A 13,476-nucleotide genomic window follows, 5' to 3' on the forward strand; every position below is an offset into this window, starting at 1 on the left:
GCTGGGGGTGCTTTCACTCTAGTGGTAGCATGAGAGGGAGTCTTCAACCAACACAAGTGGCTCAGATAGTGCAGCTCATCCAGGATGGCACATCAATGCGAGCTGTGGCAAGGTTTGCTGTGTCTCTCAGCGTAGTGTCCAGAGCATGGAGGCGCTACCAGGAGACATGTCAGTACATCAGGAGACGTGGAGGAGGCCGTAGGAGGGCAACAACCCATCAGCAGGACCGCTACCTCCGCCTTTGTGCAAGAAGGAGCAGGAGGAGCACTGCCAAAATGACCTCCAGCAGGCCATAAATGTGCATGTGTCTGCTCAAACGGTCAGAAACAGACTCCATGAGGGTGTTATGAGGGCCAGACATCCACAGGTGGGGGTTGTGCTACAGCCCAACACCATGCAGGACGTTTGGCATTTGCCAGAGAACACCAAGATAGTCAAATTCCCCACTGGCGCCCTGTGCTCTTCACAGATGAAAGCAGGTTCACACTGAACACATGTGACAGTCTGGAGACGCTGTGGAGAACGTTCTGCTGCCTGCAACATCCTCCAGCATGACCGGTTTGGCGGTGGGTCAGTCATGGTGTGGGGTGGCATTTCTTTGGGGGGTCGCAAAGCCCTCCATGTGCTCACCAGAGGTAGCCTGACTGCCATTATGTACCGAGATGAGACCCTCAGACCCCTTGTGAGACCATATGCTGGTGCGGTTGGCCCTGGGTTCCTACTAATGCAGGACAATGCTAGACCTCATGTGGCTGGAGTGTGTCAGCAGTTCCTGCAAGAGGAAGGCATTGATGCTATGGCCTGACCCGACCGTTCCCCAGACCTGAATCCAATTGAGCACATCTGGGACATCATGTCTCGCTCCATCCACCAACGCCACGTTGCACCACAGACTGTCCAGGAGTTGGCGGATGCTTTAGTCCAGGTCTGGGAGGAGATCCCTCAGGAGACCATCTGCCACCTCATCAGGAGCATGCCCAGGCGTTGTAGGGAGGTCATACAGGCACGTGGAGGCCACACACACTACTGAGCCTCATTTTGACTTGTTTTAAGGACATTACATCAAAGTTGGATCAGCCTGTAGTGTGGTTTTCCACTTTAATTTTGAGTGCGACTCCAAATCCAGACCTCCATGGGTTGATACATTTTATTTCCATTGATACGTTTTGTGTGATTTTGTTGTCAGCACTTTCAACTATGTAAGAAAAAAGTATTTAATAAGAATATTTCATTCATTCAGATCTAGGATGTGTTATTTTTTGAGCAGTGTATGTACGGCACACCGCGGGTTTCGCCGGCAAGTGTTATGAAAGTTGTTGCCCAGGCAACAAGACGGCGCAAGCGGAATGTGGAAAAGGCGCTTTTCTTTTTCTTATTTTCCTTCCCTTCTTCCCTGTACACCTTTCAGCCATGCCCTGGAAGACGGGGCGTTTAAATAGCTTGTTACGAGACGGTGGGATGTGCTCGCAGAAATGCACCCTAGCTTATTTTCCCTTCCACTTAGTTTCCCTCAGCTGCTGGTGTCTCATTAATGTGTTTTTTCCTCTTTCCTGTCTCTCCTTTGCTCTCTGTTTCTGGTCCACAATAGATGGGATTTATGTACAAAATAATTGTTGTGAGATAGGAAAGTCTGTGCACTCATCACACACACTGTTGAAGAAATATGGCTACAGGTTCATCTACCTCTCCTGAAGCTGCTATAGATCACCAAGTGCTAACACTCAGTATCTGGAAAACATGTGTGAAATGCTTGATAATGTATGTGATATCAACAGAGATATACATTCTGGGTGATTTAATTATTGACTGGCTTTCATTAAGCTGCCCACAGATTCAAACTGTAACCAGTGCCTGCAACCTTGTTCAGGTTATCAGTCAACCTGCCAGGGTAGTGACAAATAGCACAGCAATTAAAACATCAACATGTTTTGATCACGTATTTACTAAGGCTGCAGAAATGTTTATTTAAAGCAGTATCCAAATCCATCGGATGGAGAGACCACAATATAATAGCCATATCTAGGAATACCAAAGCCTAATATAGTGTATAAGAGGTCATACAATAAGTTTTGTAGTGATTCCTATGTTGTTGATGTAAAGAATATGTGTTGCTCTGTGGTGTGCAATGAGGAGCAACCAAACTCTGCACTTGATATATTTATGAAATTGCTTATTTCAGTTACGAATAAGCATGCACCCATTAAAAACTGTTAAATCCCTGTGGATTGATGAGAAATTAAAACATTGTATGGTTGAGAGGGATGAGGCAAAAGGAATGGCAAATAAGTTTGGCTGCACAACTGATTGGCAAACATACTACAAATTGAGAAATCATGTGACGAACTGAATAAAAAGAAGAAGAAACCATACTAAGAAAGAAAGATAAATTATATAAAGAATGATTGTAAAAAGCTTTGGAGCACCTTAAATGAAATTTTGGACAAGAAGGTAAACTCAGCTCCATCGTTCATTATATCAGATTGCTCATTCATTACAAAGCCCACTGACAAAACCCACTGATAATTATTTTTTTCATTGGTAAGTTTAGAAAATGTTAGCATGACATGCTAGCAACAAATGCTGACACTACACATCCATGTATAACTAATTAAATTATGAAATAATAATAGTCTCCAACACTCTACTCAGCAAACTGGATGCTGTCTATCACAGTGCCATCCGTTTTTTCACCAAAGACCCATATACCACCCACCACTGTGACCTTTATGCTCTTGTCGGCTGGCCCTCGCTACATATTCTTTGCCAGACCCACTGGCTCCAGGTCATCTATAAGTCTTTGCTAGGTAATGCTCCGCCTTATCTCAGCTCACTGGTCACCATATCAACACCCACCCGTAGCACGCGCTCCAGCAGGTATATCTCACTGGTCATCCCCAAAGCCAACACCTCATTTAGCTGCCTTTCCTTCCAGTTGTCTGCTGCCAGTGACTGGAACGAATTGCAAAATCGCTGAAGTTGGAGACTTATATCTCCCTCACTAACTTTAAGCATCAGCTAACTGAGCAGCTTACCGTTCGCTGCAGCTGTACATAGTCCATCTGTAAATAACCCACCCAACTACCTGCCTCATCCCCATTTTGTTTTTATTTACTTTTTTGCTCTTTTGCACACCAGTATTTCTACTTACACGTCATCATCTGCACATCTATCACGTCATTGTTAATTTGCTAAATTGTAATTACTTTGCTACTATGGCCTATTTATTGCCTTACCCACTTACTCCATTTGCACACACTGTATATCGATTTTTCTATTGTGTTATTAACTGTACTTTTATCCCATGTGTAGTAACTCTGTGCTGTTTTTTGTAGCACTGCTTTGCTTTATATTGGCCAGGTCGCAATTGTAAATGAGAACGTGTTCTCAACTGGCCTACCTGGTTAAATAAAGGTGAAATATATCTATTTTTTTTATTAAAAATCTGAGCCTACTAGAAAGTGTGTGCCCTCAGGCCTGGAGGGAAGGAAAAGTAATTTGGTTAACAAAGAATAGTAAAAGCCCCCTTTACAGTCTCAAATAGCCAACCAATTATCCTTTTACTAACCCTTAGTAAACGCTTGGTAGAAATGTTGGACAAGATACAATGCTATTTTAATGTAAACAAATTGACAACCAACTATCTGCATACTTATTGGGAAGGACATTCAACAAGCAGGGCACAATCATGACTGATGATTGGCTGAGAGAAATTGTTGATAAAAAGATTGTGCGAACCATTTTGTTAGACTTCAGTGTGGATTTTGACATTATCGATCATAGTCTGCAGATAGAACAACGTGTGTTATGGCTTTTACACCCCCTGCTTTATTGTGGGCAAATATTTACCTGTCTTACAGAACACAGAGGGTGTTCTTTAATGGAAGCCTCTCCAACATAATCCAGGTAGAATCAGGAATTCCGCAGGGCAGCTGTCTCGGCACCTTTTTAACTTTTTACTAATGATATGCCACTGGCTGAGTAAAGTCTATGTATGCGAATGACTCAACACTATACACGTCAGCTATTTCAGCAAGTTAAATCACTGCAACACTTAACAAAGAGCTGCAACTCACTTCAGAATGGGTGGCAAGGAATAAGCTATTCCTAGATAAAATGTAACAAAAATAAAAGCACTGTATTTGGGACAAATTATTCACTAAACCCTAAACCTCAACTAAATATTGCAATTAATAATGTGGAAATTGAGTAAGTTGAGGTGACTAAGCTGCTTGGAGTAACCCTGGATTGTATACTGTCATGGTAAAAACATGTTTATAGAACTGTAGATACAATGGGGAGAAGTCTGTCCATAATAAGTGCTGCTGTGCCTTTTTAACAACATTATCAACAAGGAAGGTCCTACAAGCCTGCAACCTGTGAAAGGTTTTGTCGCACCGAGACTATTGTTCAGTTGCATACCCCACAAGATATGCCACCAAAATGTCTCTTCACAATCCCCAAGTCAAGAACAGACTACGGGTGGAGCACAGTATTACATAGAGGCATGGCTACATGGAACTCTATTCCACATCAGGTAACTGATGCAAGCAGTAGAATCAGATTTTAAAAAACAGATACAAATACACCTTATGGAACAGCGGGGACTGTGAAGAGACACACACACAGGTACATATACATGCATACGCTGACAAGCGCTACCACATACATTCACATGATAAAACACGCACTCTACACACACGTACACATGGATTTTGTATTGTACGTATGCGGTAGTAGAGTAGCCGCCTAAGGGAACACAATGTGTTGTGAAACGTGTTACGAAATGTAATGCCTTAATGTTGCTGGACTCCAGGAAGAGTAGCTGCTGCCTTGGCAGGAACTGTTGAGGATCCTTGATAAATAAAAATGTAAATACACACACACATACAGCCTGAACACACACACACACCCCCACACCCACACACATACAGTAGCTTTTTTGACGTGAATTTGTATTCCCATTCAAAATGCTATTTTCCCGAAACCCAAAACTTTAACCCCAAAACCTGAACTCCTAATCTTAGCCCTAAGGTCGACATCTGTGCCCCTGCAGAAATGTAATTTGCATAATAAACTCCCATAAAAATCTGTCAGTTTAAGCTAGAGATCTGTTATTTGCATTGGATGTGTCTCAATCCACCGCAATTGCATATGTTGCACTTCCGCATCTGCGGGGAAAGATGTTAGAGCTCGAGCAGTGTTTGTCAGACCATGAGACATCCCAAAATTTGTCTGTAGCGTCTGAACCGTTTGGCCTCTCAGGAACACGATGGTGTTCTCTGTTTTGCTCTACGACCCCCACAACATCGTGGGATCCATCTGAAGTTGGTACAGCCAATCTGCCAACTTTTTTTCCGTAACATCCAAAATAGTTCGGGCTCCACGCTGTGACTCCTCCGTGGGAAGGTGAGACTCACAAACACATACATGTTGGTTGTTTTGCTCTAGGACACCCACAGGCCAAAATGACTCATCTGAAATTCCCCCGGTACCAGTTGGAAAAATTAAAGGGAATACAGTGCATTCGGAAAGTACAGCCTTATTCCAAAATGGATTGGAAAATGTTTTTTTTTTTCGCATCAATCTACACGCTATACCCTATAATGACATAGCAAAAACTGTTTTATTTTTTATTTTTGCTAAAGTACTTTGTTGAAGCACCTTTGGCAGCGATTACAGCCTCAAATCTTATTGGTTATGACGCTACAAGCTTGGTACACCTGTATATGGGGAGTTTCTCCCATTCTTCTCTACAGATCCTCTCAAGCTCTGCCAGGTTGGATGGGGAACTTCACTGCACAGCTATTTTCAGGTTTCTCCAGAGATGTTCGATTGGGTTCAATTCCGGGCTCTCGCTGGGCCACTCAAGGACATTCAGAGACCTATCCCGAAGTTACTCCTGTGTTGTCTTGGCTGTGTGCTTAGGGTCATTTTCCTGTTAGAATGTGAACCTTTGCCCCAGTCTGAGGTCCTGAGCCCTCTGGAGCAGGTTTTTGTCAATGATCTCTCTGGACTTTGTTCCATTTATCTTTCCCTCGATCCTGACTAGTCTCCAGTCCCTGCCACTGAAAAACATCCACAGCAGGGATGGTGCCAGGTTTCCTCCAAATGTAACGCTTGGCATTCAGACCAAAGAGTTCTATCTTGGTCAATCATGGTCTGAGTCCTTTTGGTGCCTTTTGGCAAACTCCAAGCAGGCTGTCATGTACCTTTTAATGAGGAGTGATTGGTGGAAGGTTGCAGAAATGGTTGTCCTTCTGGGTGGTTATTCCATCTCCACAGAGGAACTCTGGTCACCTCCATGACTAAGGCCCTTCTCTCCCAATTGCTCAGTTTGACCGGGCGGCCTGCTCTAGAGTCTTGTTGGTTCCAAACTTCTTCCATTTAAAAATTATGGAGGCCACTGTCCTCTTGGGGACATTCAATGCAGCAGACATTTTTTTGGTAGCCTTCCCCAGATCTGTGCCTTGACACAATCCTGGCTCGGGGCTATACAGACAATTCCTTCAACCTCATGGCCTGATTTCTGCTCTGACATGCACTGTCAACTGTGGGACCTTATATAGACAGGTCTGTGCCTCTTCAAAACATGTCCAATCAATTGAATTTACCACAGGTGGACTCCAATCAAGGATGATTAATGGGAACAGGATGCACCTGAGATCAATTTTGATTCTCATAGCAAAGGGTCTGAATATTTATGTAAATATGGTATTTTAAAAGAACATTTCTAAAAGCATAAAAGCGTATTTCTCCTCGTCATTGTGTGTAGATTGATGAAGGAAAAAAATATTTAATCCATTTTAGAATAAGGCTGTAACGGAACAAAATGTGGAAAATGATAAGGGGTCTGAAAACGTTCTGAATGCACTAAATAAGGAGACTGTTTAGTGCCAAAGATAAGGGGTTAAATACATGAAAAATGTATTTAGAGGGGACTATCTGTTCCATGTAGTGACTCTGTTATGCAATGAATTTGTATGGGCTAATAGCAGTAATGCCAAATGAAATAAGAAGGTATTATTTTTTATCTATATTTTTTTTAATCAAATAGTAAAATTATCCTTGATATTAAGGGGTTAAATGCATGTAAAAAATAAACTAAAATATTCAAATCTTTCTTAATATCTCTCAGATATAGGACAGACACTTAGAACTAACTTCCTTTTGATTTTTTGATTTTCCATGTAATGAATCTGTTATTCATTTGGGTTCAACAGGTCTTGAACTTGGTGAAACCAAACCCTAAATTTTACCCTTATGCCTAAAATAGAATTTTAACTAATTCAGGTCATGAAAACAGTCCAGACTTTTCAACATTTTCTGGTCAGGACATTCATGTCCTGATAATGTAGGAAAACATTCACACACACACACACGCGCACGCGCGCGCACACACACACACACAAAAACTATACAGTCACAGGATCCCTCACATTGTACTGATATACAAACACGCACTACATCTTTTGGATGTCTGCTTTGCCAACACAACATTTTGTCAAGGCGTTGGAAGTAACCCACTCCGCAGAGAGCAACGTTTGGCTAACAAAGCCAAACCACAAAAAAAACGTTCAGAACACAGCACAGCTGGCTGCATGTCGGAGGAGGTTGCATCACATTGTGATGACTGGCAGTCTCTGAGACTGCTGCCACTTCATATCAGTCAGGGAGAAAGAGACGGCTGCCACTCCAGATCCGTCAGGGAGAAAGAGACGGCTGACACTCCAGATCAGTCAGGGAGAAAGAGATGGCTGACACTCCAGATCAGTCCGGGAGAAAGAGACGGCTGACACTCCAGATCAGTCCGGGAGAAAGAGACGGCTGACACTCCAGATCAGTCAGGGAGAAAGAGACGGCTGACACTCCAGATCATTCAGGGAGAAAGAGACTGCTGACACTCCAGATCATTCAGGGAGAAAGAGACGGCTGACACTCCAGATCAGTCCGGGAGAAAGAGACAGCTGACACTCCAGATCAGTCAGGGAGAAAGAGACGGCTGACACTCCAGATCAGTCAGGGAGAAAAGACGGCTGACACTCCAGATCAGTCAGGGAGAAAGAGACGGCTGACACTCCAGATCAGTCAGGGAGAAAGAGACGGCTGACACTCCAGATCAGTCAGGGAGAAAGAGACGGCTGACACTCCAGATCAGTCAGGGAGAAAGAGACGGCTGACACTCCAGATCAGTCAGGGAGAAAGAGACGGCTGACACTCCAGATCAGTCAGGGAGAAAGAGACGGCTGACACTCCAGATCAGTCAGGGAGAAAGAGACGGCTGACACTCCAGATCAGTCAGGGAGAAAGAGACGGCTGACACTCCAGATCAGTCAGGGAGAAAGAGACGGCTGACACTCCAGATCAGTCAGGGAGAAAGAGACGGCTGACACTCCAGATCAGTCAGGGAGAAAGAGACGGCTGACACTCCAGATCAGTCAGGGAGAAAGAGACGGCTGACACTCCAGATCAGTCAGGGAGAAAGAGACGGCTGACACTCCAGATCAGTCAGGGAGAAAGAGACGGCTGACACTCCAGATCAGTCAGGGAGAAAGAGACGGCTGACACTCCAGATCAGTCAGGGAGAAAGAGACGGCTGACACTCCAGATCAGTCAGGGAGAAAGAGACGGCTGACACTCCAGATCAGTCAGGGAGAAAGAGACGGCTGACACTCCAGATCAGTCAGGGAGAAAGAGACGGCTGACACTCCAGATCAGTCAGGGAGAAAGAGACGGCTGACACTCCAGATCAGTCAGGGAGAAAGAGACGGCTGACACTCCAGATCATTCAGGGAGAAAGAGACTCTGCTACTCTTGGCACTCCTATGGGGCTTTCATACCGAATTGGTTTGGAGTGTTTTTCCGAAAGCGCCAGCGCACTGAACAATGCTCCGTGGTTCCCTCAAAAAGGGTGGTCTCGGTCCGATTTCATACCATGGTGCGGTTTGCTGCAGATGAGAATGCAGTAGATCGGTCCGATTTCATACCATGGTGCGGTTTGCTGCAGATGAGAATGCAGTAGAGACCAAACACAGGAAAATAACCAGAGGCGCGCAGTATTAGTGGTTGTTTGACTGACAGCATTTGATGAAATGCACGCAGTACCATAACGTATTATCTCTGAAACATTCTTTGAGTAGCAACGCAGCGCATCCAGTGGAGATTTGGGGAGACTGAGTCTGTACCAGGGATATAGTCTACTGAATAAATTCACTATTCACGTCACAGTTAGTTTCTATTACACTTTTTCCTCCTGGATGTTGTTGGAAGACAAAAGCGAAAGTAATATGAAGTTTGGGACACACATGTTATGCTTTTTGACAGTCATAGATCGATTTAACTTGAGCATTTTTTGTTTAGGCATTTTAGTTCGTTTGATATTTGGTAATGTAAAACCAACCAGACAAAATTTAAAAAATACAAATAACCGAACTACGATTCAAACTATAGCTCAGAACAATGTGTGAAAACTCCCTTAGAGTTCTTGTGTGGTTGGGTGTGTGTGTGTCATGTTTAGCATTGTTGAAGATCTTTACAGAGCAAAGGTTACGTGTGGTGTTATTTTTTTTGTCTCTGTGTGTGAGTGTGCCTCGTGTGGCCCTCTTCTCAGTTAGAGCGTGTGTGTGTATGTGTGACATGACATGCTTTTCCTTCATGTTACACACTCCCTCTTCCCTTCCAGGCGGAGTGCCAGGGAGATGGTGTGTGTGACACCGGCGGGTCAGAGTCCTGGAGGTACCCCCGTCATGGTGGACATCAACTCAGCTGAGCTCAGAAACCCAGAGGTCAAATTCAACTACACCGATGACCCCACCATCTTCAAGATCGAACCTGACTGGAGCATCGCTAGGTGAGGGTCTTAAACTGAATGGTACTGGTCTTATATGTTCTTAACTGGTCTTAACAGATTGCTTTAGATCTTTTGTTGGACAATACAGTTTAATGTGTGTTTTAATTCTATGTAGAGATCTGAAAGGAATGGATAGGTGTAATTACACCTGTAGTTTGTACTGCAGTCAATGCAAAGACAGTATAAATACTCGCTGACTTATTCAAATGAGACAATGTGGTGTGACAGTTTGCTGCGGGAATATTTATGAACAAACACAAGCTGTGTACAGAGCAGGAAGTGGATTCTGATGCAAAATGGGCTCGATAGAATGATCTAGAAAAACTGAGTTGAGTTCATTTCTCAATTTTAGCTGAATGTAAACCAGTAGCTACCAGGTAGGCAGATTACACTGTTGATGCTCCCGGAAATAGTAATGACAGCCTACCCCGGCCAAACCGCAAAACGCTGGTCTAATTGTGCGACGCCCTATGGGACTCCCAATCACGGTCGGTTGTGATACAGCCTAGCCTGGAATCAAACCAGGGTCTGAAGTGACTCCTCTAGCACTGAGATGCAGTGCCTTAGATCGCTGTGCCACTTGGAAGACCCATATGGAATCATGTAGTAACCAAAAAAAGGGTTCAACAAAAGCTGGTTGAGATTATTCAAAGTAGCCACCATTTGCCTTGACAGCTTTGCACACACTTGGCATTCTCTCAACCAGCTTCATGAGGCAGTCACCTGGAATGCATTTAACAGGTGTGCTTTGTTAAATGTTAATTCGTGGAATATTTTTCCTTAATGCGTTTGAGCAAATCAGTTGTGTTGTGACAAGGTAGGGGTGGTATACAGAAGATAGCTCTATTTGGTAAAAGACCAAGTCCATATTATGGCAAGAACAGCTCAAATAAGCAAAGAGAAACGACAGTCCATCATTACTTTAAGACATGGCGGTCAGTCAATTCTGCAGTCGCAAAAACCATCAAGTGCTATGATGAAACTGGCTCCCATGAGGACCGCCACAGGAAAGGAAGACTCAGTTACCTCTGCTGCAGAGTATACAGTAATTAGAGTTACCAGCTTCACAAATTGAAACTTAATTTGAATAGGCTCTGAATAAGCTGTGTTGCTGAGACAAGTAGGCAGTGCTCTTTGAATAGGGTTGGTGGGAGAGAAAAACAGTAAAAAAATACCAAAAAATAATATGGCTACCCTGGGGTAAGTAAGCACAAAATATATCCAAGTGCATTTTGATGATTTGGCAGTTGCGTCTCAAGGACGCCAAAACAGAGCTGAAGCCGCTAGACACAAAATGGAAGTCAGTCGCTAGGGGGAATGGAACAAACCACCTTGGAGACATCACGGTGGGTAGTTGGCGCCGGCAGAGATGTTCGCCTCACTTCGAGTCCTTAGGAAACTATTCAGTCTTTAGCTTTTTTATGTATTATTTCTTACATTGTTACCCCGGGAAATCTTAAGTCTTATTACATACAGCCAGGAAGAACTATTGGATATAAGCGCGATGTCAACTTACCAACATTACGACCAGGAATACGACTTTCCCGAAGCGGATCCTCTGTTTGGACCACCACCCAGGACAATGGATCTAATCCCAGAAGCCAACCCAAGACGACGGCAGGGCCAGACAGAGCGGCCGTCTGGTCAGGCTCTGTAGACATGCACGGTGCCCACCGCTCGCGAGTACACTACTCGGCAATGTCTAGTCTTTTGACAACAAGGTAGACAGAATTCGAGCAAGGGGGTTGCCTTCGAGGTGGTAATGTTCTCCGTTTCAAGTAAACATGGCTGTCTCGGGATATGTTGTCTGAATCGGTTCAGCCACCAGGCTTCTCCATGCGTCGCACAGGCAGAGATACACACCTCTCTTGGAAGAGGAAGGGCGGGGGTATATGCTTCATGATTAACGACTCATGGTGTAATCATAACAACATACAGGAACTCAAGTCCTTCTTCTCACCCGACCTAGAATTCCTCACATCAAATGCCGGCCATGTTACCTTCCAAGAGCATTCTCGTCAGTTATCATCACAGCTGTGTACATTCCCCCTCAAGCAGACACCAATATGGCCCTAAAGGAACTTCACTGGACTCTATGTAAACCGGAAATCATATGTCCTGAGGCTGCATTTATTGTAGCTAGGGATTTTAACAAAGCAAATTTGAAATCTAAGTCAGCATATTAATTGCACTACACATGGGGGTAATACACTAGACCACTGCTGTAACTTCTGTGATGCATACAAAGCCCTGCCCCGCCCTCCCTTTGGTAAATCCGACCACAACGCCATCTTGCTCCTACCATCTTCTAGGCAGAAACTTAAACACGATGTACCAGTGACTAGAACCATTCAACACTGTTCTGACCAATCTGAATCCACGCTTCAAGATTGTTTTGATCACGCGGACTGGGATATTTTCTGATCAACCCCAGAGAATAACATCGACCTATATGCTGACTTGGTGAGTGAATTTATAAGGAAGTGCATTGGAGATGTAGTACCCACTGTGACTATTAAAATCTATCCTAACCAGAAACCGTGGATGGATGGTGCCATTCGCACAAAACTGAAAGCGCGTACCACCGCATTTAACCATGGAAAGAGGTCTGGGAATATGCCTGAATATAAACAGTGTAGGTATTCCCTCTGCAAGGCAATCAAACAAGTGAAATGCCGGTACAGGAACAAAGTGGAGTCGCAATACAAGACGTATGTGACAGGGTCGACAGGAAATCACGGACTACAAAAAGAGAACCAGCCACGTCACGGACACCGACGTCACACTTCCAGACAAACCACCATCGTGGCCCGCAAACAAGAACTTTGCCTCTCCTTCTCGGTGGCCGCCGTGAGTAAAACATTTAAACGTGTTAACCCTCGCAAGGCTGCTGTCATGGCCAACATCCCTAGCCACGTTCCTCAGATAACTGAACTAAATGACTACCGCCCCGTAGCACTCACTTCTGTCATCATGAAGTGCTTTGAGAGACTAGTCAAGGATCAGATCACCTTCACCTTACCGGCCACCCTAGTCCCACTTCAGTAGCGGGTCACCCCGCTCGATTACCAACAACGACGAGACAGCCTACAGGGAGGAGGTGAGGGCCCTCAGAGTGTGGTGTCAGGAAAGCAACGTCTCACTCAATGTCAACAAAACAAAGGAGATGATCATGGACATGAAACAGCAGAGAGATCACCCCCCTATCCACATATAAGGGACAGCAGTGGAGAAAGTGGAAAGTTTTGAGTTCCTCAGCACGGCACATCAACGAGAAACTGAAATGGTCCACACACACAGACAGTGTGGTGAAGAAGGCGAAACAGGGCCTCAGGAGGCTGAAGAAATTTGCCTTGTCACCCAAAACCCTGACTAAATTTTACAGATCCACATTCGAGAGTGTCCCGTCGGACTCTATCACAGACTGGTGTGGCATTTGCTCCGCCCTCAACCGCAAGGCTCTCCAGAGGGTGGTGCGGTCTGGTCTGCACAATGCATCACCGGGGCAAACTACCTGCCCTCCATAACACCTATAGCACCTGATGTCACAGGAAGACAAAAAAAGATAATCAAAGACAACAACCACCCAAGCCACTGCTTGTTCACACCGCTACCATCCAAAAGGCAAG

The 13,476-nt window shown here is 44.5% G+C and overlaps 1 protein-coding gene across 5 annotated transcripts in view; it reads left to right on the forward strand.

Annotated features, from left to right (window-relative positions):
* LOC124027397 (plexin-A1-like) overlaps positions 1–13,476 on the forward strand; it is a 404,375-nt gene that overhangs the window by 314,095 nt on the left and 76,804 nt on the right. For all 5 annotated transcript variants that reach the window (XM_046339848.1, XM_046339847.1, XM_046339840.1 and 2 more), the window contains one exon: positions 9,680–9,847. In XM_046339848.1, coding sequence (XP_046195804.1) covers positions 9,680–9,847 — 168 coding nt within the window. The remainder of the gene's footprint in view (positions 1–9,679; positions 9,848–13,476) is intronic.

Source organism: Oncorhynchus gorbuscha, linkage group LG03, assembly GCF_021184085.1.
Source record: "Oncorhynchus gorbuscha isolate QuinsamMale2020 ecotype Even-year linkage group LG03, OgorEven_v1.0, whole genome shotgun sequence".
NCBI lineage: Eukaryota > Metazoa > Chordata > Actinopteri > Salmoniformes > Salmonidae > Oncorhynchus > Oncorhynchus gorbuscha.